Source organism: Pelophylax lessonae (assembly GCF_965119305.1).
Source record: "Pelophylax lessonae genome assembly, chromosome: 6".
NCBI lineage: Eukaryota > Metazoa > Chordata > Amphibia > Anura > Ranidae > Pelophylax > Pelophylax lessonae.
In genome coordinates this window covers 10,202,235-10,228,098 of record NC_138773.1, presented here as the reverse complement: position 1 = coordinate 10,228,098, position 25,864 = coordinate 10,202,235, and the positions used below count along the sequence as shown (strand labels likewise).

General features: G+C 46.4%; 1 protein-coding gene across 1 annotated transcript; it reads left to right on the top strand.

Moving 5' to 3' along the window:
• Window positions 1–16: 16 nt before the first annotated feature.
• LOC309557615 (uncharacterized protein) lies at window positions 17–24,971 on the top strand (the record flags this gene model as incomplete). Its single annotated transcript, XM_082260406.1, has 4 exons — window positions 17–392; window positions 8,935–9,058; window positions 12,491–12,564; window positions 24,463–24,971. The coding sequence occupies 4 exons, from the start codon at window positions 17–19 to the stop codon at window positions 24,969–24,971; spliced, it is 1,083 nt and encodes a 360-aa protein (XP_082116532.1).
• Between the last annotated feature and the right edge of the window lie 893 nt (window positions 24,972–25,864).

Below are 25,864 nucleotides of genomic sequence, written 5' to 3'. Positions count from 1 at the left end.
CGTGTGCTCTACAGACATGTCTGGAAATATTGGCAATGTCAGACCACCATTACCAGGATTAAAGCCAAAGCCTCAGTCCCAGACGACTGATCCCAGGCAGTTCATCCGAAACTTCAGCTTCCATAACTGCAAACTGGGTAACCAGGGCTTCCAGAGACTCCTCTTACAGGTCTTTGGATTTGCCGGGCATGGCAAATCCTCGTTCATTAATACCTGTAAGATTGTTTTGGAAAACTCATCCTACGACAACTATACGAAGGCGTCAGCATCCTTTGGGGGAAGCACTATGGACCGGCTGACCTACCAGCTGACGGAAAACATCATCCTGGTGGACAATCGCGGGTGTTCCTCTCTGCACAGTCATGAAAAAGGAGAGATTTTTGCCCAGCTTGGTAAGTGTGACAAATAGGCAGGGGCAGACTGGCAACTTTCAGTCCAGTACAAACCAGAGGCTCATGGTGCAGTGACTGGGCCTCCCCCTCCCACTCTTCACGTCCTCCTCCTGACCCCCATTCCAGGCTGAAGCCCTGCTCCAGGTACGCTCTACTCACCGGCTGAATCCGGGTTCCCAACCTGGCCAGCAGGGGGTGGTTGGGGGGAGCAGGGACAGCTCAGTTGGGGCTGGCCAGGGGAGGAGAGTCTGAAGTGGGGCATGGAACCGGCCTCTGCTTAGGCACAGTTTACACCATCCATATGGGGGGGGGGGGGGGTAGCTGTGTTCTGTCCTTGTCTTCATCCTGCACTCAGTAGTTCTGTGTCAGAGACTTTTTAATTCTCTTTACCAGGAATCCTTTAGGCATGTCTGTGGCAGAAGTGGTGCAGCTTTTTTACAGGACATCGGAGCGGCTCAGGGGGCAATTGCCTCCCTGGCCCAGTCCTCCCCTGCAAATAGGGGTCTATTTATAAAAACAACTGTCTAATTATCCTGAAATCGCATGTGAATTTATTCAATATAAATGGGGGAAAAATTCTCTGTTAGTAGACCATTTTCTCTCCAGTTTGGATGGTCTTCAACCCTAAATATAGCATGAATCCGGAAAATACTGCAAAATGGCCACTGGATCTAACTGATGATCATAGGAAATACATATAAATTCCCTATATTGTAAGGATGAGAGAATGTGCCCCAGTTTTGATCGCTGCCAACTTGTTGATTCCTGCTTGAAGTTCACAGACTTTGCAGCAAACCAAATAAAAGTCTATGTAGGATGAGTCTAGATATTCAGTTGTAGCCATTCCATCCATAGGGCTACTAAGAAAGCTATTGTCAAGCAAAGGTTATGGCACGGCCATGGAGGACATCTACCAATGATACAATTAAAATAATAAAATTAAGAAAATAGCTCCAACACATGCTGAGAGTATGGCTTCTGTGAGACCACCCATTTATAGAAAGGAGGTGGCATTATCCATTTCTTCAAGCTTCTGGATTCTACGACTCACCTATCCAGGGAAAAGGTTCATGGTGAACCTGTAAACTTTTCATCCAAATCATGAACTTCAAATATCCTGGAGATTCACCCCAAAGTGAACCTGACCCTCATCCCTTGTAATAAGATGATAGGAGTTTTCCCCCTAGTAGTATGTTAGATGTTTAACTTCCATATGGAAGCAGCAATGCTGCAAATTTTTTCTTCTTTATAGTAAAATTCAGCTGAAAGGGCACTGGAGACCACCTGGGCATGCCAGACAGTAAAGTGCAGTCCCCCCTTATGTGTTCTATATACATACAGTGGTGTATTTAGGTCTTGTGCTGCCCTAGGCCTGACTAAACTTGTGCACCCCCTAATTTAAATATATACCACCCCTTCCTGTAAAGGCCACACCCCTTACTGTTTATGACCCGCCCTGTCATCTGTAAACCACAGACCACAACCACAGTCTATCAATGCCCATCAGTGTAGCCTCATCAGTTTCCATAAGTTCAGCCTCATCAGTGGCCATCATTGCAGCATATCAGTGCAGCCCCATCAGTAAAGCTTACCAGTGCCTGGGATAGGGATGTTTCACCTTGTGATTCATTTTGTTTTTTCTGTGCTGCATAATACAATTCAACATGATGAACTCTTAGATGGGCCCAAAGATTAGACATATTTTATGTTTTTGCAGTTATTGATCCCATGCTTACATTGTTTTTGCAAGTGTTGCACAGTGCTGCTGATTTTCCTGGAGATGGAGAAGAGAAATAGTCCCAGACCACACTTTTCATTTTTCTATCTCCATCCATCTCCATTGAAACTTGAAAAGACACTAATATAGGCTTAAACAAAATGGCTGGCTGGCACCCTGTGGTGATGAGTGACTGGCTGACACCCTGTGGTGGGTGGCTGGCTGGCACCCTTCGGCTGGCTGGCACCGTGTGGTGGATGGGTGGCTGGCTGGCCCCCTTTGGTGGGTGCCTGGCTGGCACAGTGTGGTGGATGGGTGGCTGGCTGGCCCCCTTTGGTGGGTGCCTGGCTGGCACCCTGTGGTGGGTGGGTGGCTGGCACCCTGTGATAGTTGGCTGGCTGGCTGTCACCCTTTGGTGGCTGGCTGGCAACCTGTGGTGGCTGACTGGCTGGCTGGCACCCTGTGGTGGGTGGGTGGCTGGCACCCTGAGGTGGGTGGATGGCTGGCACCCTGTGGTGGGTGGATGGCTGGCTGGCACCCTGTGGTGGGTGGCTGGCACCCTTTGGTGGCTGGCTAGCACCCTTTAGTGGGTGGCTGGCTGGCACCCCTTGGTGAGTGGGTGGTTTGGCACCCTTTGGTGGCTGGCCGGCACCCTGTGGTGGGTAGTTGGTTGGCACCCTTTGGTGGCTGGCTAGCACCCTTTGCTGGCTGGCTGGCCCCCTTTGCTGGCTGGCTGGCCCCCTGTGTGGTTGGTAGATGGCAGATACAGGCCCAGGGCCAGTGGGTGGCTGGCAGGTACAGTCAGTCAGGCTGGCTGGCTGACTGGTAAGCCTGTGGGACTGGGTGGCTGGCTGGCTTTAGTAATTAACAAGGGACCAATGACTGACCTCTAATCCCTATAAGGGGTCCTGACTAAGAGAAAATGTAGAAATAGTAGTCTGATAGCCTCTTAAAAACCCCATCCCACTGGTCAGTGAGTTGGGGCTCAAATCTGGCGTTAGAGTCCCAGAAATCCAGGTGTAGGCACCTAATTGGTGTCATAAGCCAATATAGTTTCTTTAAGTAGTGAGAAGAGGGTATGGCCAGCGGCCTTTCACGGTCACATAGGATGATAACATGTCTCTGCTCTCTCTCTGGGGTTTAGCGATACCAGCTGCAGTGACATCCTCCCCACAGCTAGGCAGTGACACCATATTTGAAAGTGGCTTTACTATGGACCAGAAAATATCAGCAAATTGTCTCATCCGCAGCCAGCTACATGATCTGTACTCTACTCTACAACAACTTCCCTGCCACAAGCCCAGGAACAGTTCCTCTTCAGCAGAGCTCTGGATCTGCTGATATCTGTATATCAAGAGCAACAGAAGCTCAGTTTCTTTGGGCACTATGTCCTCCACAAGTCCATGCTCCTCAAAGCAGTTTATTTTTTCTTTTCCCAGACTTCAAAGTTTTACATTACAGCTTCTTCTACTCTCCCTGGTGGTGGGTGGGACTTTCCTCTAGCCATCTCTGTGGATGCACATAGCCCTGGAAATGTTCAGTCATTTGTCCCTCTCTCCCCTTCCCTCCTTACTGACAGGCAAAGAGGGGAATAACAGCTGTAGCAATGGCAAGTGTCTAAGTGACTGCAGCATGTGTCACTCTGTCAGGAACAGCCTGGTCTGTACAGCTGTAATCCACGGTGTGCCTTGAACCGGGAGTACATTTTCCACCTTGCACTAGTTTTACAGGAGTGCATTCCTTATATGCAGGCCAGAACCCAGTCATTTGGCAAATTAATCTCACACTGGTTTTCGTCTTTACAAGTACATGTGGGCAGCATGGTACAGGAGATGCAGTGCTGCGGGCATGGTACCGGAGAATCTCCTGTACTATGCCCGCAGCACCTGCATCTGCTGCCGAGGAGTTTCGCTTACCTTGAGGCTCCTTCCATTTAAAAATGGCGCCGCCCGGCGCCATTACGTCACCATGCACGCGCCGCCTGCCCGGGAATTGCCGAGCGTGTACGGGTATTCCCGAACGGCGGCGGCGCACGCGTAGTGCGCATGTCTGGCCGGCCGCGGCCATTTTTTTTTTTTTTTAGGTTTTATCGGCACATCGGGGGGATTTTTACATGCGGGGGGCGGCTTTTTTGCCGCCCCCCACAAAGTGCCGCCCTAGGCCTAGGCCTTGTCGGCCTAGGCCTAAATACAGCAGTGTATACATATATATCTCAGTTATAGGTGGGGGCAGTGGTCACTTGTACTTTGATTTTATATATATACTAGACATTAAGCCCGTAAAATTAACGGGCGCTAGAACATATGTGGTCAAACATTTGTAAAAACAGACTTAGCAGTAAGTCCACGCGAGCGCGCACCCGTGCACACCAACCGATTCCAACAGTTTTGCCCGGCTGCCCGAAGTCTCTGCGCTCCAAGTCCCAACAGGTGTCCGTGGGGCACATGCGCAGTAGCGCAATCCCACGCACACAGGGACTGGAAGCAGAAACACTTGTACATTATATGTATAGATTATTTAGTATACGTATACTTAGAACAGAAGGAGCTATATATATGGGGGGGGGGGATTGTAGTGTGTTGGGGGGAGGAGATTGTAGTGTGTTGGGGAAGGGAGGGGATTGTAGTGTATAGGGGGAGGGGATTGTAGTGTATGGTGAAGGGAGGGGATTGTACTGTATGGGGGAGGGAGGGGATTGTATTGTGGGGGGAGGGAGGGGAATGTAGTGTATGGGGGGGAGGGGATTGTAGTGTATGGGTGAGGGAGGGGATTGTAGTGTATGGGGGGACAGAGGGGATTGTAGTGTATGGGGGGACAGAGGGGATTGTAGTGTATGGGGGAGGGGTTCTACAGTGCATGGGGGATGGGTTCTACAGTGTATGGAGGAGGGAGGGGATTGAAGCGTGGGTGGGGGGAGGGAGGGGATTGTAGTGGGGGGAGGGAGGGGATTGTAGTGTGTTGGGGGGGAGGGGATTGTATTGTGTTGGGGAAGGGAGGGGATTGTAGTGTATGGGGAGGAGATTGTAGTGTATGGGGAAGGAAGGGGATTGTAGTGTGGGGGGGAGGGAGGGGATTGTAGTGTTGGGGGGAGGGAGGGAATTGTAGTGTGGGGGGAGGGAGGGGATTTTAGTGTATGAGGGGGGGAGAGAGGGAATTGTAGTGTATGAGGGGAGGGGATTATAGTGTTATGGGGGAGGGGGGATTATAGTGTATGGGGAGGGAGGGGATTGTAGTGTATGGGGGGGATGAAGGGGATTGTAGTGTATGGGGGGGGAGGAGATTGTAGTGCATGGGGGGACGGAGGGGATTGTAGTGTATGGGGGGGAGATTATAGTGTATGGGGGAGTGGTTCTGCAGTGTATGGGGGAGGGAGGGGATTGAAGCGTGGGGGGGGAGGGAGTGGATTGTAGCGTGGGGGGAGGGAGGGGATTGTAATGTGTTGGGGGGGAGGAGATCGTAGTGTGTTGGGGAAGGGAGGGGATTGTAGTGTGGGGGGAGGGAGGGAGGGGATTGTAGTGTGGGGGAGGGAGGGGATTGTAGTGTATGAGGGGACGGAGGGGATTGTAGTGTATGGGGGGGGGATTATAGTGTATGGGGGAGGGGTTCTACAGTGTATGGGGGAGAGGTTCTACAGTGTATGGGGGAGGGAGGGGATTGAAGCGTGGGGGGAGGGAGGGGATTGTAGCGTGGGTGGAGGGAGGGGATTGTAGTGGGGGGAGGAGATTGTAGTGTATGGGGAGGAGATTGTAGCGTGGTGGGGAGGGAGGGGATTGTAGTGGGGGAGGGAGGGGATTGTAGTGTGTTGGGGGGGAGGGGATTGTAGTGTGTTGGGGAAGGGAGGGGATTGTAGTGTATGGGGAGGGGATTGTAGTGTGTTGGGGAAGGGAGGGAATTGTAGTGTATCGGGGAGGGAGGGGATTGTAGTGTGGGGGGGAGGGAGAGGATTGTAGTGTATGGGGGATGGAGGGGATTGTAGTGTATGGGGGGACGGAGGGGATTGTAGTGTGGGGGGAGGGAGGGGATTGTAGTGTATGGGGGAGGGGTTCTACAGTGTATGGGGGAGGGGTTCTACAGTGTATGGGGGAGAGAGGGGATTAAAGCGTGAGGGGGAGGGTGGGGATTGTAGTGGGGGGGGAGGGAGGGGATTGTAGTGTGTTGGGAAAGGGAGGGGATTGTAGTGTATGGGGAGGGGATTGCAGTGTATGGGGAAGGGAGGGGATTGCAATGTGGGGGGGGGGGAGGGAGAGGATTGTAGTGTGGGGGGAGGGAGGGGATTGTAGTGTGGGGGGAGGGAGGGGATTGTAGTGTATGGGGGAGGGAGGGGATTGTAGTGTGGGGGGTAGAGGGGATTGTAGTGTGGGGGGGGTAGAGGGGATTGTAGTGTATAGGGGGAGGGGATTGTAGTGTATGAGGGAGGGAGGGGATTGTAGTGTATGGGGGAGGGAGGGGATTGTAGTGTGTGGGGGAGGGAGGGGATTGTATTGTATGGAGGGGAGGGGATTGTAGAGTATGGGGGGTTTTGAACGATAAATGTCGGGTTGGAGATTGGTGTGGGGGAGGGGAGATGTGAGGGCAGGAAATCAGAGAGGAGGGGGGAGGGGAGCTCCTCACACACACACAGAACAGTGGATCATTCAATAGGAAAAGACACCCAAATACACCACCACCTCCCCTCCGTGGGGGCGAACCAAAGGTGCTGGAGACCCCAAAATTGTACCGCAGGTGGCCAAGACACTCCCCTACAGCTGAGAAAAATTTAGGGGTTCGGGGATGAAAGGGCGTGGAGCAGTGACCCCAAAGAACCGGGCCATGACCTAACCGTGAGGTGACCAGGTTTAACATTGGAGTCTATGGCGGGGGGAGGCCCGCCTCTCGGGGTCACTGCTCCATGCCCTTTCATCCCCGAACCCCAAAAATTTTCTAAGCTGTAGGGGAGTGTCTTGGCCACCTGCGGTACAATTTTGGGGTCTCCAGCCCCTTTGGTTCGCCCTTGACAGCAATTTTCCCGCGGCGGTGTTCTCTGCATCCCAACGGCTGTTCGTTCAGCACATGCGCAGTAGCTCATTTCCACGGACACAGGGAAAAGCAGGGAAAGCGGACGCAGGGACACTTGCGTTTTATTAATATAGATATATATACAGATTAAGAGAAAGTCACTCCTCCTGTGCAGTGCTGTATTTTGGCCTAGGCCAACAAGGCCCAGGCCTAGGGTGGCACTTTGCAGGGGGGCAGCCCCCCCCCTCCACCTGAGACTCTTTTGGCCACTGGTTGCTAGAGCCGCCTCCCCCCCCTCTCTCTCTCTCACTCACCCCTCTCTCTCATCCCCCCTCCCTCTCTCTCTCTCACTCCCCTCTCTTTCTCTCTCTCTCTCTCTCACCCCCCTCTCTCTCACACCCTCTTTCTTTCTCTCTCATCCCCTCTCTTTCTTTCTTTCTCTCTCTCTCTCACCCCCCCTCTCTCTTATTCCCCCCCCTCTCTCTCTCTCTCACCACCCTCCTCTCTCTCTGTCTCTCTCATCCCCTCTCTCTCTCCCTCCCTTTCATCCCCTTTCTCTCTCTCTCACCCCCCTCTCTCTCCCCTCCTCTCTCTCTCATCCCCCCTCTCTCTCCCCCCTCTCTCTCTCTCTCACCCTCTCATCCCCCTCTCTCTCATCCCCCCTCTCTCTCTCCTTCCCTTACCCACCCCCTCTCTCTCTCTCCCCCCTCCCACCCCCCCTCTCGTGAGATCTCAGGGGTTCATGCTGGGACTTGGAGTCCTTCAATTTTGGAGGGAGTCACATCCGTTAAAAAGGAAGGAGTGGGGCAAATTTACATAGGATTGGGAAGGGCGGGCGCCCAATTTTAGTCTTGCCTAGGGCAGCACAAAACCAAAATATACCACTGCTCCTGTGTCCAAGTCCAACAGCTGGAGATTCTATCAATAGTGGGCAGGCTCCCAATCATCCACCAATCAAAATATCAAAAAACGAGGATGCAATCTCCAATTTGCTAAAAATATTTACTTCAAAGTAGAGTCTTCATACAAGGTTATAATCAATGTAGCTGTAGCGACTGCATAGTTTCAACCATTACTGGTTTTCATCAAGCTGCATGTACATTGATTGTAACCTTATATGAAGGCCAGTCAAGTTCCTCCACCCTAAACTGGCTCATCCATGTCTTTATGGACCTTTCTTTGTGCACTGGTGTGCAGTCATGTTGGAACAGGAAGGGGCCATCCCCAAACTCTTCCCACAAAGTTGGGAGCATAAAATTGTACAAAGTGTCTTGGTACGAAGACACCTTAAGAGTTCCCTTCACTGGAACTAAGGGTCCAAGCCCAACCCCTGAAAAACAACCCCCACACCATAATCCCTCCTCCACCAAATGATTTGGAGGGGTGGCCCAATACTTTTGGCAATATAGTTTGGATGAGCACATTTGGGGTGGAAGAACTTGACTGGCCTGCACTGGGTCATGACTTCAACACCTTTGGGATGAATTAGAGCAAAGACTGTGAGCCAGGCTTTCTCTGCCAACATCAGTGCCTGACCTCACAAGTGCACTTCTGGAAGAATGGTCAAACATTCCCATAGACACTCCTAAACCTTGTGGACGGCCTTCCCAGAAGAGTTGAAGCTGTTATAGCTGCAAAGGGTGGGCCAACTCAATATTGAACCCTACAGAGTAAGACTGGGGTGCCATTAAAGTTCATGTGTGTGTAAAGGCAGGTGCCCCAATACTTTTCATAATATAGTGTATATATCAGTATATTTAGCTTTAGCTACTTCCAGGTATATACGTATATGCAAGGATCTTGATATAGTACATTTTCTTATTTTTTCAGCAAATTTAATGCCTTTGAATATGAAGGTTGATTGGTGCCAAGGGTTTAAGTTGGCAGATAGAATTGTGGAAGCTGAGCCCCTGGTGCAGCCATCAGACTTCATTTCCCCCATATTTGTCTACAGGTAAGAAGATAAGAAGATCTAAATTGTATACAGTATCTGTATATTCTTTTTAAAATTAAAGTAGTCGTATTTTCAGATAGATCGTCTTATGTGAAGGAAATGCATTTCAGTTTTTTTTTTTTTTTTTTTTTTAGAGGGATTTACCCTCTAATTAGTCCAAGTGAGCATAACAAAATGTGTAGAGGAATCCACAATTGTACAATTACAATAAACATTGACCGGAGTTTTAACCATTCATTTACAAAAATGAAACATTGACAGGAGTTTCAACCATTTAAGTATAAAAAAAAAAAGAAAATATTGCCAGGGGCTTTAAACATTCAAATAAAGAAAAGCAAGAAACAAACATTGACAGAGGTTCAACCATTCAATAAATAAATATATACAAATATGTATTGATAAGGGTTTTAACTATTCCTGAAAATACAAAATTCACATGGTTTCAACCAATTAAAAACATTAATAAACATTACCAGAGGTTTCAGCCATTCAACAAACAAATACATAAATAAATAAATGAAAATATTTATTGACAGGGATTTTAACAATTCCACAAAATGTAACATTCAAAGGGTTTCAACCATTCAAAAAAAAAAAAGGAAGGAAGAAACACTGAGAGGGGTTTTAACCATTCCCAAGAAAAAAGTTTTTAGGCCTTGTACACACCTGAGCGTTTTTCAGCTCATAAAATGCTAATTTCTGAAGTCTCAAAATGCCCAAAAAGCAATTGGGCATTTGAGCATTTGGTCTCCTAAAGCAAAACGCTTGAAGCTCAAAAAACTACATGAGCTTCTTTTTGGCAGATTACAAGCATTTTTGTTACATGTCAATGCCTGCCTCCAAACACCTGCAAAAAAATGCCTGAAAAAACGCCTAGAAAAACACCTGAAAAAACGTCTGAAAAATGCCTAAAAATGATGCGCTCAGGTGTGAAAAGAGCCTTAACATTCACAAAAGTTTCAATCATTCAAAAAAAAAATATTCACAGGGGGTTTCAACCATTCAAAAAATGAAAGAAAGAAATATGGACAGGGTTTCACCCATTCAAAAAAGGAAACATTCAAAAAGAATACACATTAAGGGCTCTTTCACACGGCCGCTCTGCTTGTCCGCAAATCATCCTATTTTTTTGCGGATGATTTGCGGACATAATGTAAGTCAATGGCATTGCGGATGTCAGCGGAATACCATCCGCTGACACCCGATTTTCTTCCTTTCAGTTCTGTTCCGTTTTTTGGAACAGAACAGAACCCTATTTTTCCTCCGTGTAAAAAACGGAAAGGAAGGAAAATCGGATGTCAGCGGTGTCATCCGCTGACATCCGCAATGCCATATACTTACATTATGTCTGCATATCATCCGCAAATGGATGGGATGATATGCGGACATACGGAGCGGATGACACAAATGTCATCCGCTCCGTGAAAAAAAAAAAAAAAGTCCCTCAGCGGAGCTCTCACACGGAGCGGCCATGTGAAAGAGCCCTAACAGGAGTTTCAACCATTCAAGAAATAAATAAGTAAAAATAAATAAATAAAAATATTTATTGACAGGGGTTTCGACCATTTCACAAAATGAAAAAAAAAAATCACAGAGTTTACGAACAAAAGCACAAAAGGTTCCACTGGGGTTTGAGCGAGGCATACACATAAAGGAAGTAAGAAGGTGACAAATGTAGAAAGGAGTAAAAGATTACAAATGTATTTTAAACAAAATATTAAAAGAGGGTGAGTAGAATCAATCATTCCAAACAGTAAAAAAATTTGACACAAATGCTGGTAGAAAATGTAGTGCTAACAGTCTAGATCAGTGATGGCAAACCTTGGCACCCCAGATGTCCTGGAACTACATTTCCCAAGATGCCTAACTACACTGCAGAGTGCATGAGCATCATGGGAAATGTAGTTCAAAAACATCTGGGGTGCCAAGGTTCGCCATCACTGGTCTAGAACAAAAATGATACAGTTCTCATTGGTGGACGAGCATACTGATAATTGTTCAATAAGACATCCCAACATGTTTCGAAATTGTGGGTAATTTCTTCATCAGGGGAAAGGAGAGCGTGGGATTATTTCTTCATCAGGGAAAAGGAGAGTGTAGGATTATTTCTTCATCAGGGGAAAGGAGAGCGTGGGATTATTTCTTCATCAGGGGAAAGGAGAGCGTAGGATTATTTCTTCATCAGGGGAAAGGAGAGCGTGGGATTATTTCTTCATCAGGGAAAAGGAAAGCGTAGGATTATTTCTTCATCAGGGGAAAGGAGAGCGTGGGATTATTTCTTCATCAGGAAAAAGGAGAGCGTAAGATTATTTCTTCATCAGGGGAAAGGAGAGCGTGGGATTATTTCTTCATCAGGGGAAAGGAGAGCATAGGATTATTTCTTCATCAGGGGAAAGGAGAGCGTGGGATTATTTCTTCATCAGGGGAAAGGAGAGCGTGGGATTATTTCTTCATCAGGGGAAAGGAGAGCGTGGGATTATTTCTTCATCAGGGAAAAGGAGAGCATAGGATTATTTCTTCATCAGGGGAAAGGAGAGCGTGGGATTATTTCTTCATCAGGGGAAAGGAGAGCGTGGGATTATTTCTTCATCAGGGGAAAGGAGAGCGTAGGATTATTTCTTCATCAGGGAAAAGGAGAGCATAGGATTATTTCTTCATATTGGAATGTGTCATTAAGGGTGTATCTCCTGTGATGTTGAGAGAGGCCATTCTGGGGGAGTCAGGCAATCGTGTTATACTGAAAATGTGTATCATGAATTAGGATGGTCAAAAAGAGTCAACTAGTAGGTGGCAGCAATTTAGTTAACCATCTTATGGCACACATAGGGCAGTATTGGATCCAGGTAGTGTTATGAACAAGTAAATGCCACAAAGACAGCCCATGTATGAACTGTGCTAAAGTGCACCCTTGGAGGTTGCTCACGAGAATCGCTCTCCAAGGAGAAAGGAGATGAGGAAAAGGATATTCCTCCCTCCATAGCCCCACATCAAATGGTCAGCCAATGGGGAAGGTCCCAAAATCACAGAGTTTCATCTGTTCAAAAAAAAGAAAAAAAAGAAAAAGAAAGCAGAAACACTGACAGGGGTTCTAACCATTCACAGAGGTTTCAATAATTCGAAAAGAAAAAAAAAAATATTGACAGGGGTTTCACCCATTCGAGAAAGGAAACATTTACAGGGGTTCACATTCATTCATTCAAAAGAGAAAAATAAATATTGATAGAGATTTCAAAGATTCAAAAAAAAAAAAAAATGGAGTTTCAAAAATTTAAAAAGGAAAAAAAAAAGGAAAAATTGACAGGGTTTAACTATTCAAAAAGAAAAAAGAAAGAAATGTAAAGAAAAAAGACTAGTTTTACCTATTATATGGGAAATTCAAAGCAATGCCTGAAACAATAGAAGTAATTTTCTATGATTTTGTCACCCTTTCAGCGTTTGTTATTCTCCAAATCCAGAGGAAAAGCAGGAGCTGACAGAGATTCTGAAGACTTGCAGAGAGATGACAGGTAAGTAAGAGATTGGGGTCACTATCAATCTGTGGCAATGAATGGGTGGGTGGGGGTCACAAATAACCTAGCAGTGCAGGATATGGATTTAAATAATCTGATCTTTCCTTCAAAGACCCCTATGGTGCAAATAGCTTCAAGGTTAAGGAAGAACAATACATGACCCAGAACATGATACATACAATATACATATATATACATGCTCGCTGCTCGCTGACACAGGAAAAATCACGTGGCTAGGCTGGAGCAGCCTGAAAATAGGTAAGTATATATATATACTGTATATATATACAGGGCCGGCCTTAGGTGTTCAGGCGCCCTGTGTGAGCTAATCCTGTGGCGCCCCCACCCCCCTCACCTCTCGCCCCCCTTAAACATGGCTGTATCTATTGAAAAACGATTTAAGAGTATAATTGCTGCTAATTGACTGTAAGTGGGTGCAGCAGCAGGATAAAAACAGGGACAAAATCAGCACAAAAATAGTATTTACCATAAAATTATAAAAAAAATGTCACCCAAATCTGTTTCTGTTGTAAAAAGTGCACAGTGCTAAATTATTAATTAAATCTGCATGGCTGCTACAGTATACCGATCATACACCACTACTAAATAAATAACAATTAAATATTCATAACCTCTACAATGTGCAAAAAATGAATCAACATAGCGTGATTCCATAAAATACCCCCTTACTTTAGAGACCCTCAGAGCCCCCCCCCCCCTTACATCAGAGACCCCCACAGAGTCCCCCTTACATCAGAGACTCTCAGAGCCCCCCCTTACATCAGAGACCCCCCACAGAGCCCCCTTTACACCATAGACCCCCCCACAGACTCCCCTTACATCAGAGACCCTCACAGAGCCCCCCTTACATCAGAGACCCCCCCACAGAGTCCCCCCTTACATCAGAGACCCCCTTATATCAGAGACCCCCACAGAGTCCCCCTTACATCAGAGACCCTCAGAGCCCCCCCTTGCATCAGAGACCCCCACAGAGTCCCCCTTACATCAGAGACCCTCAGAGCCCCCCCTTACATCAGAGACCCCCCACAGAGCCCCCTTTACATCATAGACCCCCCCACAGACTCCCCTTACATCAGAGACCCTCACAGAGCCCCCCTTACATCAGAGATCCCCCCACAGAGCCCCCCCTTACATCAGAGACCCCCTTATATCAGAGACCCCCACAGAGTCCCCCTTACATCAGAGACCCTCAGAGCCCCCCCTTAAATCAGAGAGCCCCCTATACATCATAGACCCCCCCCACAGACCCCCCTTACATCAGAGACCCCCCACAGAGCCTCCTTTACATCAGAAGCCCCCCCACAGACACCCCCACAGAGCCTCCTTTACATCAGAGACCCCCCCCCCCACAGACCCCCCTTACATCAGAGACCCCCCACAGACCCCCCCTTACATCAGAGACCCCCCACAAAGCCTCCTTTACATCAGAGACTCCCCACAGACCCCCCTTACATCAGACCCCCCACAGAGCCTCCTTTACATCAGAGCCCCCCTCCCCACAGACCCCCTTTACATCAGAGACCCCCACAGACCCCCCTTACATCAGAGCCCCCCACAGACCCCCCTCTTACATCAGAGACCCCCCCCCCACAAACCCCCCTTACATCAGAGACCCCCCACAGACCCCCCTTACAACAGAGACCCCCCCCACAGAACCTCCTTTACATCAGAGACCCCCCACAGACCCCCCTTACATTAGAGCCCCCCCCAGACCCCCCTTACATTTGTTACATACTGGGGCAGAAGAGAGGGTAAGCTTACTTACCCCAGGATGAAGGCTGGCTCAGGCTGTCTGCAGCTTTTCTTCTGTGTTAAACTTCCCGCCCACACATCCCTGAAGAGTGTGGGCGGGGCAGACCCAGGAGGAGAGGGGCGGGAGGAGGAGGAGAAAGGGCGGGAGGACGATCTCTCTCTCTCCTCTCGCGTCCCTGAGGCTGAGTTGTGTGTGAGATACACAGCTCAGCCCTGCAGTCTGGACTCGGAACTCAGAGACACAGGTACAGCTGCACAGTGGGTGGTAAGCGGCGGCCGCGGCCTGTGTTGACCCTGTCAAGGCCGGGGTCGCCGCTTACCTCCCGCTGTGCGGCCTCATCATTTGGGAGCTGTGATGGCCGCACGGCGCCCCTGTTGCCCATGGCGCCCTGTGCGGCGGCACAGCTCGCACACCCCAAAGGCTGGCCCTGTGTGTATATATATATATATATATATATATATACTGTATATAAGTGTATGTATATACTTACCTATTTTCAGGCTGATCCAGCCTAGCCACGTGATTTTTCCTGTGTCAGCGAGTAGCGGCTGCAGGGGAGAGGAGTGAGTGCTCAACAACGACAAGAATGTCTGGATGCATCACCCATAGGCTTCTATGGCCCATTCGTTGTAAGTGTTCCCTCTTCTTCTCTTCAGCTGCTAAAACAGGGAGCTGGATCATGTGACCAGACTGCAGTGGCCTGAAGATACACTATATTGTCAAAGGTATTGGGACGCCTGCCTTTGCAGGCACATGAACTTTAATGGCATCCCAGTCTTAGTCCGTAGGGTTCAATATTGAGTTGGCCCACCCTTTGCAGCTATAACAGCTTCAACTCTTCTGGGAAGGCTGTCCACAAGGTTTAGGAGTGTGTCTATGGGAACGTTTCACCATTCTTCCAGAAGCGCATTTGTGAGATCAGGCACTAAAGTTGGATGAGTAGGCCTGGCTCACATTCTCCAATCTAATTCATTCCAAAGGTGTCCTATCGGGTGGAGGTCAGGACTCCGTGCAGGCCAGTCAAGTTCCTCCACCCCAAACTCACTCATCCATGTCTTTATGGACCTTGCTTTGTGCACTGGTCCAAATCATTTGGTGGAGGGGGGATTATGGTGTGGGGGTTGTTTTTCTGGGGTTGGGCTTGGCCCCTTAGTTCCAGTGAAGGGAACTCTTAAGGTGTCGGCATACCAAGACATTTTGGACAATTTCATGCTCCCAACTGTGTGGGAAGAGTTTGGGGATGGCCCCTTCCTGTTCCAACATGACTGCACACCAGTGCACAAAGAAAGGTCCATAAAGATATGGATGTGCGAGTTTGGGGTGGAGGAACTTGACTGGCATGCACCCGATAAAACACCTTTGGGATGAATTATAGTGCAGACTGCGAGCCAGGCCTTCTTGTCCACACCAGTGTCTGACCTCACAAATACACTAATGGAAGAATGGTCAAACATTCCCATAGACACACTCCTAAACCTTGTGGAAAGCCTTCCCAGAAGAGTTGAAGCTGTTATAGCTGCAAAGGGTGGGCCAACTCAATATTGAACCCTACGGACTAAGACTGGGATGCCATTAAAGTTCATCTGCGTGTAGGAGCAGGCATCCCAATACTTTTGACAATATAGTGTAGGTAAGTATATACATCTTTCTTACATAGGTTAGTCAGCATAATCAGGGGTGTCCAAACTATGGCCCTCCAGCTGTTCAGGAACTACACATCCCATGAGGCATTGCAAATCTCTGACATTTACAGACAAAACTAGGCATGATAGGAATTGTAGTTCCTGGAGGGCCATAGTTTCGGCATAGGTGTTAGAAGGGGGAAGGGGACCTTTTTAACATTAGTTTGGTTTATCCCAGAATTCTACTTCAAATAGGGATGGGTACATTTTGGGGTTTTCATTTTCCTCTATCCTGGACCTTTTTTGGCCAAAAAAGCAATATTAATTCTAATTGGTAGCCCTTACCCTTATACTAACCCAAAAGTCTAAAGGTAATCAAAACCCTTAGTTTAGTTAGTTGAGAAAAGCCACATGACATGGCAATCAAATGTTTGTCACCCTGATGGGTCAACACAGGTAGGAGGGCTGCAGCTTCCTGGCATTAACCTCCCTGGCGGTATTCCCGAGCGTGGCTCGGGGTTAAATTTTAGAGCCAAAAGCGGTAACCCCGAGCCACACTCGGGGTACCAGCAGAAGCATAGCTGGATCCTGTAAGCAGGGTTACTTACCTTGTCACCGGGATCCAGAGATGTGTCCTGGACTCCCGGCGGTGTCTCGCGGCGGATCTTCCTCCCGATCGTCTCCGTGCCCCGGCTTCCGTCTCCTGCGACATGACTGTAAAAATATATAAAATAAATATCACACAATGGTGATATATATAATATATCCCCTGCGCACAAGTAAATAAACTATAATAAATGAGTCCTGTTACAGACCTATCGCAGCTACTTTAAAATAAATCTGTGTAAAAAATACTAGAATGCAAAAAATCCCATCAAGAAATCAAAAGACCAGTATTAGTAGCGCAGATAGTTCAAAAACATGCTCCACATATGATACAAATATTAAAGTCCTTCTAAATGTCCATCTCCATGCAGAGTCTCTTAACAATCCTCTCCACCAATTGGGATCACCAGTGTTTTATGGGGTCACCACACCACAAATCCTCCACCTTTGTGACATAAATAGGGGGATGGCAACTCACCAGACAGCGTGGCCCACATATTCTCATAGGATAGGCAAATAGGCAAAGGACACAGATCGCGCCCTTCGAAGAAGTCGGAAATGACGAAACGCTTCAGGGCGTGAACCTTACGGCGTCTGGAAGTGATCGGGTGACACCTACGGAGGCTGGCGGGGTCCGGAGCATCAGCGTGGAGAGGGTGAGCCAGACCTACAGTGCCGATCGGTGCATCCGTGATACTTTTCATTGGAAATTGTGAAGGCTTTTTAATGCTATGCGTTTGTGAGTACATTTTAATTGGGATATGATGAATAAAAGTGTGGAGTGTTAAAACAATATCACACTAGTGCGGTTTCCCTTTCTTTGTCTTCCTAATTGGGTTGATGGGAGCTCTACTGTGAGGAAAAGGGACGCTTTGACATGCTGTAAGGAAAGACACATTCAGCTGCTGCAGTTAATCGGCAGGAGATCTGTGTCCTTTGCCTATTTGCCTATCCTATGAGAATATGTGGGCCACGCTGTCTGGTGAGTTGCCATCCCCCTATTTATGTCACAAAGGTGGAGGATTTGTGGTGTGGTGACCCCATAAAACACTGGTGATACCAATTGGTGGAGAGGATTGTTAAGAGACTCTGCATGGAGATGGACATTTAGAAGGACTTTAATATTTGTATCATATGTGGAGCATGTTTTTGAACTATCTGCGCTACTAATACTGGTCTTTTGATTTCTTGATGGGATTTTTTGCATTCCTGCGACGTGACGTTCGCAGGGGGTGGAACCGTCGGCAAATTCAAATGTAAAAACACACCAAACACACTGATACCATTCAAAATAAAAATAAATTCACATTAGATTGCCCCCCAGTGCCCTTTCCTGCAGTTTTACTGTACTTTTTATGTATTTATATATATATATATATATGTGTGTGTATATATGTATGTATATATGTGTATATATATATATATATATACGTAATTCTTGTGAATGAGCAGCCCAAACCAACTGCTTCAGCACCTAAAATCCAAAAGAATCATACCGCCAGGGAGGTTAAAGGGCAATTTTTAAATTCTCATGGCAAAATTAGAAGCACATTGTGATAAAATGTAGCACCAAAAACGAAAATGAAGCCCAGAGTAGGTTTTATTAATGTCATCCTGTACAGGGGTGATCCACTTGCTCCTCTTAGTCCTCTTAGCCTCTTCGATTGAGCCCCCACTGAGTAAAACATGTTAACCACTTCAATACCGGGCACTTTCACCCCCTCTCTGCCCAGGCCAATTTTAAGCTTTCAGCGCTCTCACACTTTCTAATGAAAATTGCGTTGTCATGCAACGCTGTACCCAAATTCAATTTTTATTATTTTTTTCACACAAATTGAGCTTTCTTTTGGTGCTATTTTTTCACCACTGGGGTTTTTTTTTTTTTTTTTTTCAAAAAGAAAAAAAAGACATTAAATTTTGAAAAAAAAAAAAAAGGTTTTCTTAGTTTCTGTCAGTAAGTTTTGTAAATAAGTAATATTTCTTATTTATTGATATGCGCTGATGAGGCGGCACTGATGGGCTCTGATGGGCACTGATAGGCTGCACTGATGGGCACAAATGAGATTGCACTTATGGGCACTAATGAGGTGGCACTAAAGGGCACTGATTTTGTGGCACTGATGAGGAGGCACTAATGTGCCACACTGATGGGCACTGATAGGTGGCACTGATGGGCACTGATAGGTGGCACTGATGGGCACTAATGAGATGGCACTAAAGGGCACTGATTAAGTGGCACTGATGAGGAGGCACTAATATGCCACACTGATGGGCACTGATAGGTGGCACTGATGGGCACTTATAGGCGGAACTGGCGGGCAGCACTGATGGGCACTGACAGGCATCACTGATGGACACTGATGGGCGGCACTAATGGGCAGCACAGATGAGCACCCACTGACTGGCATCAGTAATGGACACTGATTGAGGTCACTGGTAGCCACTAATTGGGGTCACTGATGGGAACTGATTGGTGTCACTGATGGGCTTTGATTGGTGTCACTGATGGGCAATAATCGGATGGGCAATAATCACTGCTTTTTCTTACTGTAATCAGTGCACTGATGATCAGTGCCCTGGTTACTTGTCCTGGAATCCCCTTTGTGGAGGAGCCGCTGATTGGCTCTCCTCGCCACACACTCTGACAGTGTGTGGCGAGGAGCGTCGACAAATGGCACTTCCGCATTTACATGTGACTGGCTGTGATTGGACACAACCGATTACATGGGTAAAGAGACACGTCATTGGCTCTTTACCAAGATCGGGGTTGCGTCGTGTCCTAGGAGCATAGTGCGGTTGCGATTGCCGCGCTTTGCGCCCCCCCCCCCCCCCACGGGTATGCGAGAGTGGCTGTTCTGGGGCGCCATCATGTGACTTCCTCCCAGAACAAGAGCCACACCGCTCCGCCATCATTTGATGTTGGGCAGGCAGCAAGTGGTTAAAGAGGGTTCTCCCAAGGGTAGGAAACCAAGCTGAAGCCATTTTTTACTAAGAGGGGTTCACTACGTACAGTGGGTACGGAAAGTATTCAGACCCCCTTAAATTTTTCACTCTTTGTTATATTGCAGCCATTTGTAAAATCATTTAGGTTCATTCTTCTTCCTCATGAATGTACACATAGCACCCCATACTGACAGAAAAACACAGAATTGTTGACATTGTTGCAGATTTATTAAAAAAGAAAAACTGAAATATCACATGGTCCTAAGTATTCAGACCCTTTGCTCAGTATTTAGTAGAAGCCCCCTTTTGATCTAATACAGCCAGGAGTCTTTTTGGGAAAGATGCAACAAGTCTTTCACACCTGGATTTGGGGATCCTCTGCCATTCCTCCTTGCAGATCCTCTCCAGTTCTGTCAGGTTGGATGGTAAACGTTGGTGGACAGCCATTTTTAGGTCTCTCCAGAGATGCTCAATTGGGTTTAAGTCAGGGCTCTGGCTGGGCCATTCAAGAACAGTCACGGAGTTGTTGTGAAGCCACTCCTTCGTTATTTTAGCTGTGTGCTTAGGGTCATTGTCTTGTTGGAAGGTAAACCTTCGGCCCAGTCTGAGGTCCAGAGCACTCTGGAGAAGGTTTTTGTCCAGGATATCCCTGTACTTGGCCGCATTCATCTTTCCCTCGATTGCAACCAGTCGTCCTGTCCCTGCAGCTGAAAAACACCCCCACAGCATGATGCTGCCACCACCATGCTTCACTGTTGGGACTGTATTGGACAGGTGATGAGCAGTGCCTGGTTTTCTCCACACATACCGCTTAGAATTAAGGCCAAAAAGTTCTATTTTGGTCTCATCAGACCAGAGAATCTTATTTCTCACCATCTTGGAGTCCTTCAGGTGTTTTTTAGCAAACTCCATGTGGGCTTTCATGTGTCTTACACTGAGGAGAGGCTTCCGTCGGGCCACTCTGCCATAAAGCCCCAACTGGTGGAGGGCTGCAGTGATGGTTGACTTTCTACAACTTTCTCCCATCTCCTGACTGCATCTCTGGAGCTCAGCCACAGTGATCTTTGGGTTCTTCTTTACCTCTCTCACCAAGGCTCTTCTCCCCCGATAGCTCAGTTTGGCCGCACGGCCAGCTCTAGGAAGGGTTCTGGTCGTCCCAAACGTCTTCCATTTGAGGATTATGGAGGCCACTGTGCTCTTAGGAACCTTAAGTGCAGCAGAAATCTTTTTGTAACCTTGGCCAGATCTGTGCCTTGCCACAATTCTGTCTCTGAGCTCTTCAGGCAGTTCCTTTGACCTCATGATTCTCATTTGCTCTGTCATGCATTGTGATCTGGAAGGTCTTATATAGACAGGTGTGTGGCTTTCCTAATCAAGTCCAATCAGTATAATCAAACACAGATGGACTCAAATGAAGGTGTAGAACCATCTCAAGGATGATCAGAAGAAATGGAAAGCACCTGAGTTAAATATATGAGTGTCACAGCAAAGGGTCTGAATACTTAGGACCATGTGATATTTCAGTTTTTCTTTTTTAATAAATCTGCAACAATGTCAACAATTCTGTGTTTTTCTGTCAGTATGGGGTGCTATGTGTACATTCATGAGGAAGAAGAATGAACTTAAATGATTTTAGCAAATGGCTGCAAGATAACAAAGAGTGAAAAATTTAAGGGGGTCTGAATACTTTCTGTACTCACTGTATATGCCAAAGCAGTGTGCAGATGGGCGCCAATTTGTTATATCTCAAAGAAAACTAAAGAAAATTCCCAACACTTCTTACCGACCAATCTGCAACCAGCCAAATTATCCTCTCTAACAGTATGCATTAAAAACAGGGGTCTATTTTGCACACATTAGCAAATACATGTGTAAGCTGCCGATCCACTTTACGGTTACCCAATATTATCTGCAGTCCTAACTCTAAATTTTTAGAGCCTCCACAGTGGAAGCAAATGCTTAATAATGGATTGGCAGAGAGCAGGTGAGCCTGGAGGGAGCTCACAAGGGCACACTGGACACCCAGTATGTAGCACAATGGCAGTGAAGGTGTCCTTGAGTTCCCTCACCAGAATTCCAACAGCACAAGCAAATGGTCACTGCCCCTACCTATAACTAGTCTTTGCAGCAAGGAGCACATGGGAGGGTGATGCATGTCAAACAAAACCAAAGAAAATTCCCAACTCAACTTACCGACCAGTCTGCAACCAACCAAATTAATCTGTCTAAAAGTATGCATTAAAAACAGGGGTTTAGTTTGCACACATTTACAAATACATGCATGCGTCTCAGAACCTTTTCACCCCAGTATTTAGTTTTGTTTGACATGTGTTGTCCTTTCATGTGCTTCTTGCTGCAAAGGCCAGTTATAGGTGGGGGCAGTGGCCATTTATTTGTGCCATTTTGTTGTAGTCCACAATGTGTCTGATGAGCCGATATTTAACCCAGCCAGCACCTTCAAATATTGTGGCCAGTTGGCTGGGATAACAAAGTGGGTCATTTGAGCTGTATCTATTTTATTTGGGTTTTGCTCCTTTACGCGTTTTTTTCCCTTAGGAGCTTAGTCATAGAAGCTTACTCTTGACTTTGTTGCTAAGTCACTAGCAGAGTGAAATATATAGGAGGAGTAGGTGGAACACCCGTGTGCAGGATAACATTAATACAACTTACTCTGGGCTTTTTTTTTTTTAACCGGTTGCCGACCGCCGCAAGTACATATACTGCGGCGGTCAGCCCCGGCCAGGCAAAGTGACATATGGGTACGTCACTTGCCTGTCACTTGCTTGTGAGCCAATAGCCGCGGAGGCGCACGCCCGCCCCGGCTCGTTCCCTGGGAAGTCCGTGCGTGTGACCGGCGGACCCGATGTCTGCCGGTCACTCGCGATCGTCTGCCGTGAAGGGAGAAAGGCAGGTGGCTAATGTAAACAAAGCCGTCTGTCATTCTCCCCTGTGTAGGAATGGTGATCATACGGTTCTACTATGTAGGACTGTTGATCACTGTTCCTAAACCAGTAGCCATGTCCAATCACAGTTAGAAGCACGCCCCTAGGGACACACTTAACCCCTCCTTCCCCAATAAAGTTAACCCCTGCCAGTGTCATTTTGCAGTAACAGTGCATATTTATAGCACTGATTACTGTAGTAATGTCACTGGTAACCCCGAAAGTGTCAAAAATGTCAGTCAAGGGTCCGATCTGTCCGCCGCAATGTCGCAGTACCGAAAAAAAAATCGCAGATCGCCGCCATTACGCGTTAAAAAAAAAACACCAAAAATGACAAAAATCTTTCCCTTAGTTAGTAAACGCAATAACTTTTGCGCAAACCAATCAAAATACGCTTTTTGCGATTTTTTTTTTTTACCAAACATAGGTAGCATAAAACAAATTGGCCTAAAATGTTAAAAAAAATTTGATTTTTACATTTTTTTTGGGGAATTTCATATAAAAAAATGTGAAAAATATTGTTGTTTTTGCAAAATTTATGCTCTTTCTTTGTTTATAGTGCAAACAGTAAAAATCGCACAGGTGATCAAATACCACCAAAAGAAAGCTCTGTTTGTGGGAAAAAAAGGACGTCAAATTCACTTAGGTACAGCATCGCACGACCGCGCAATTGTCAGTTAAAGTCACGCAGTGCCGAATCGCAAAAAACCCCCTGGTTGGAATGGGGGTAAAATCTTCTGGGGCTTAAGTGGTTAACCAAATTTTTATTGAATTTTTGCAAGAAGATTAGGTACAAACGTTGTAGTAGCATAATAAGGAAGAGAAAATTATCACAATGGTTACAGTTTTGAAACAAGAAACATGAACATAATAACAGGTCGAGTCAAGGCACTTCAGGTGAACCTTGCCGGTGACACATGAGTGTGTTGAGCTTCCACCATGTGAGGACCAAACATTAAGGTACACCGGGCTCCGATTACCCCACATGGGAAAAAACTGTAGTCAGGACCGGGTACAACAGGGGGATTATTATAGGTTCGGGTCAGCAATGATTAACTTGTGGTAGGCCAATCGGTGGGGGGGCTACGAGAGGAGGGATCATGTACCAGCAAGGTTCCACAAAAAGAAAAAAAAACCCCAAGAGGAAGATGTTTTGATAAGTAGGTGGACATCTGATGCAGAAAGTGTGGGAGTGTCCCCAGTCCATGGGGATGTATTGTATTTCCCAAATAGAATAGAGTTGGGGTGATGTAGGTTATCTGGGGGCGGAGTTCAGGAAACAGTTAGATCGAGATCGTTGGAGATTCATAGGTTAGCACTCCTATTATCAGAGAGCCAGGGTGCCCAATGCTTGTAGAAGGAGGCGGTGGTCAGATTGGCTTTGGCAAAAGCAAATTCCATTCGTATACTCTGGGCTTTTAAGAAGGAGACTGGCTTAATTTTAGTTTTTGGTGCTATAATTGTGAGCAGATCATGGACCTACTAAAGCCGGCACCCATTGTCTGGTGGAACGGGGATGATAATGCTTGGAGTGGAGTCAAGGCCATTGATATGGCAGTGCAACTGGTCTTTTTGTACTGAGCCCAGACCTCATTGGGTAAAAAAGGGGGCCCAGGGAGACTTTATTGTTAATATCTGCCTAAATGGATTTTACTAGACCACACTCCTGCTCATATTTGCTTACCAGAGCTTAAATTACATTTTCCTGGGTGCTATAAGGTCAACAGATGGGCCTTGGAGGTTGGACTTGTTTTTACGTTTATTGGGGTGTAAGGGGGATCAAGTCAGTGACGCTGATTTAGTGTAGGCGGGGCTTGGAAGGCCCCATCAGTAAGGCTGTGAAGGCCCCATGATTTTTAACAGCAGCCTTGAGTGGAGTAGTTGGGATTGTCTGCTGCGTATGATACGATCTAAGTGAAGACAAAATTTGTTAAATCAATGAGAAATCATGTTTGCTGAAAGTGACGCAACTTGACACAACCACTCTGTTTTCTTTTTTTTCATGCAGGTGTGGAGGCAATCGTTGTGCTCACACACAAGTCAAAAGGAAATGTAGAAAGAGCAGAAGCCATGTTTAAGGACCTGGGAGTCAAAAACGTGTTTTCCTTGGAAAACTACACCCCAAAAAATCAGTCCAGATCTCTGGAGGTCCACAACTCTGTGATGAAATTTTTATTTGAGGTAGTCCAGGATGCTAAATTCCACGTGGACTATCCGCGGGATCCACAGAAGGAGATGATGGAGAGAAAAGTCTTTGTATTGAATTACATTCACAACAAAGAGCTAGAAGCCCACAAACAGAAATTAGAGAGGCAGAAAGCCGCGGAGAACGCCAGCATGGAACGGGCCATGAGGGTTAAAATGGAAGAGGCAGAAAAACAAAAGCAAAAAGACAAAAAAGAACACCAGGATAAGATAAGACAGCTGGAGGATGAATTTCAAAGGCAGAGGCTACGAGATCAGTTCGAACATGAGCAGAGAATGAATGAAATTCAACGAGGGAAGAAAAAAAAATGAAGTCACCATCAAGAGATCTTCCATCAGGTCAATGCGTTGCTGAGACTTGAATTATTCATTGCCTGTTATCAGGAGGATGGAAAAGCAAAACTGAGTTTTCATCTTGCCAAAATGTTGGCAGAAATCAGAACATTCCGTTAAAGTTCCTCAGTAGGAAAATCTATCAAAATCAATGAACAAGAAAAAAAAATGAATTTGGTAAATTGCAAGTTTGCAATGGGCTTTAAATAGCTCCTGAGGGGTTACGGGAACTGCTATCACCTATCTTGAACTTGTCCTTGTGCCCCCAATAAATGGAGAACATTGTGTTAGATATCAAGGAACCTTAGCCTTTATACAAATTGAAAAGAAGTGTTATTTTTTAGACTTGAATATTTTTTTTTTTAACTGGACGCTGACTTTTTGTGAAACGTAATTATCTTCTAGGTGCACATTGGGGCACCACAGAAGACATATGCTACCTATCCATTTCATGGCTTTGCTTGCAAACAAAGCTGCCTGATTACCATGCCAGTTCTGAGATTGTGATTTTCAGTAAGAGATCTGCCTGGGGCAGAGTTGTATAAAGTACTGGAAACCCATACTTGAGTAAAAGTACAAGTGCTCGATCAAAAAGTGACTTGAGTAGAAGTGGAAGTGCTCGATCAAAAAGTGACTTGAGTAGAAGTACTAAAGTATTCAACATTTTTTGTACTTAAGTATTGCAAGCAGTTTTTTTAAAATTTTGCTACTCAAGTACTGAAAGTAAAAGTACAAGTACTGTGTTATGTAGTTATTAAAGAAAGAAGTCAAAAGTTTGAACATCATATTGTTTTTTATTATTTCAAATGCAGCTTTTATTTATACATACAGTAGCATTTATTTTCCTATGCGCTGATAATACACATGTTTTG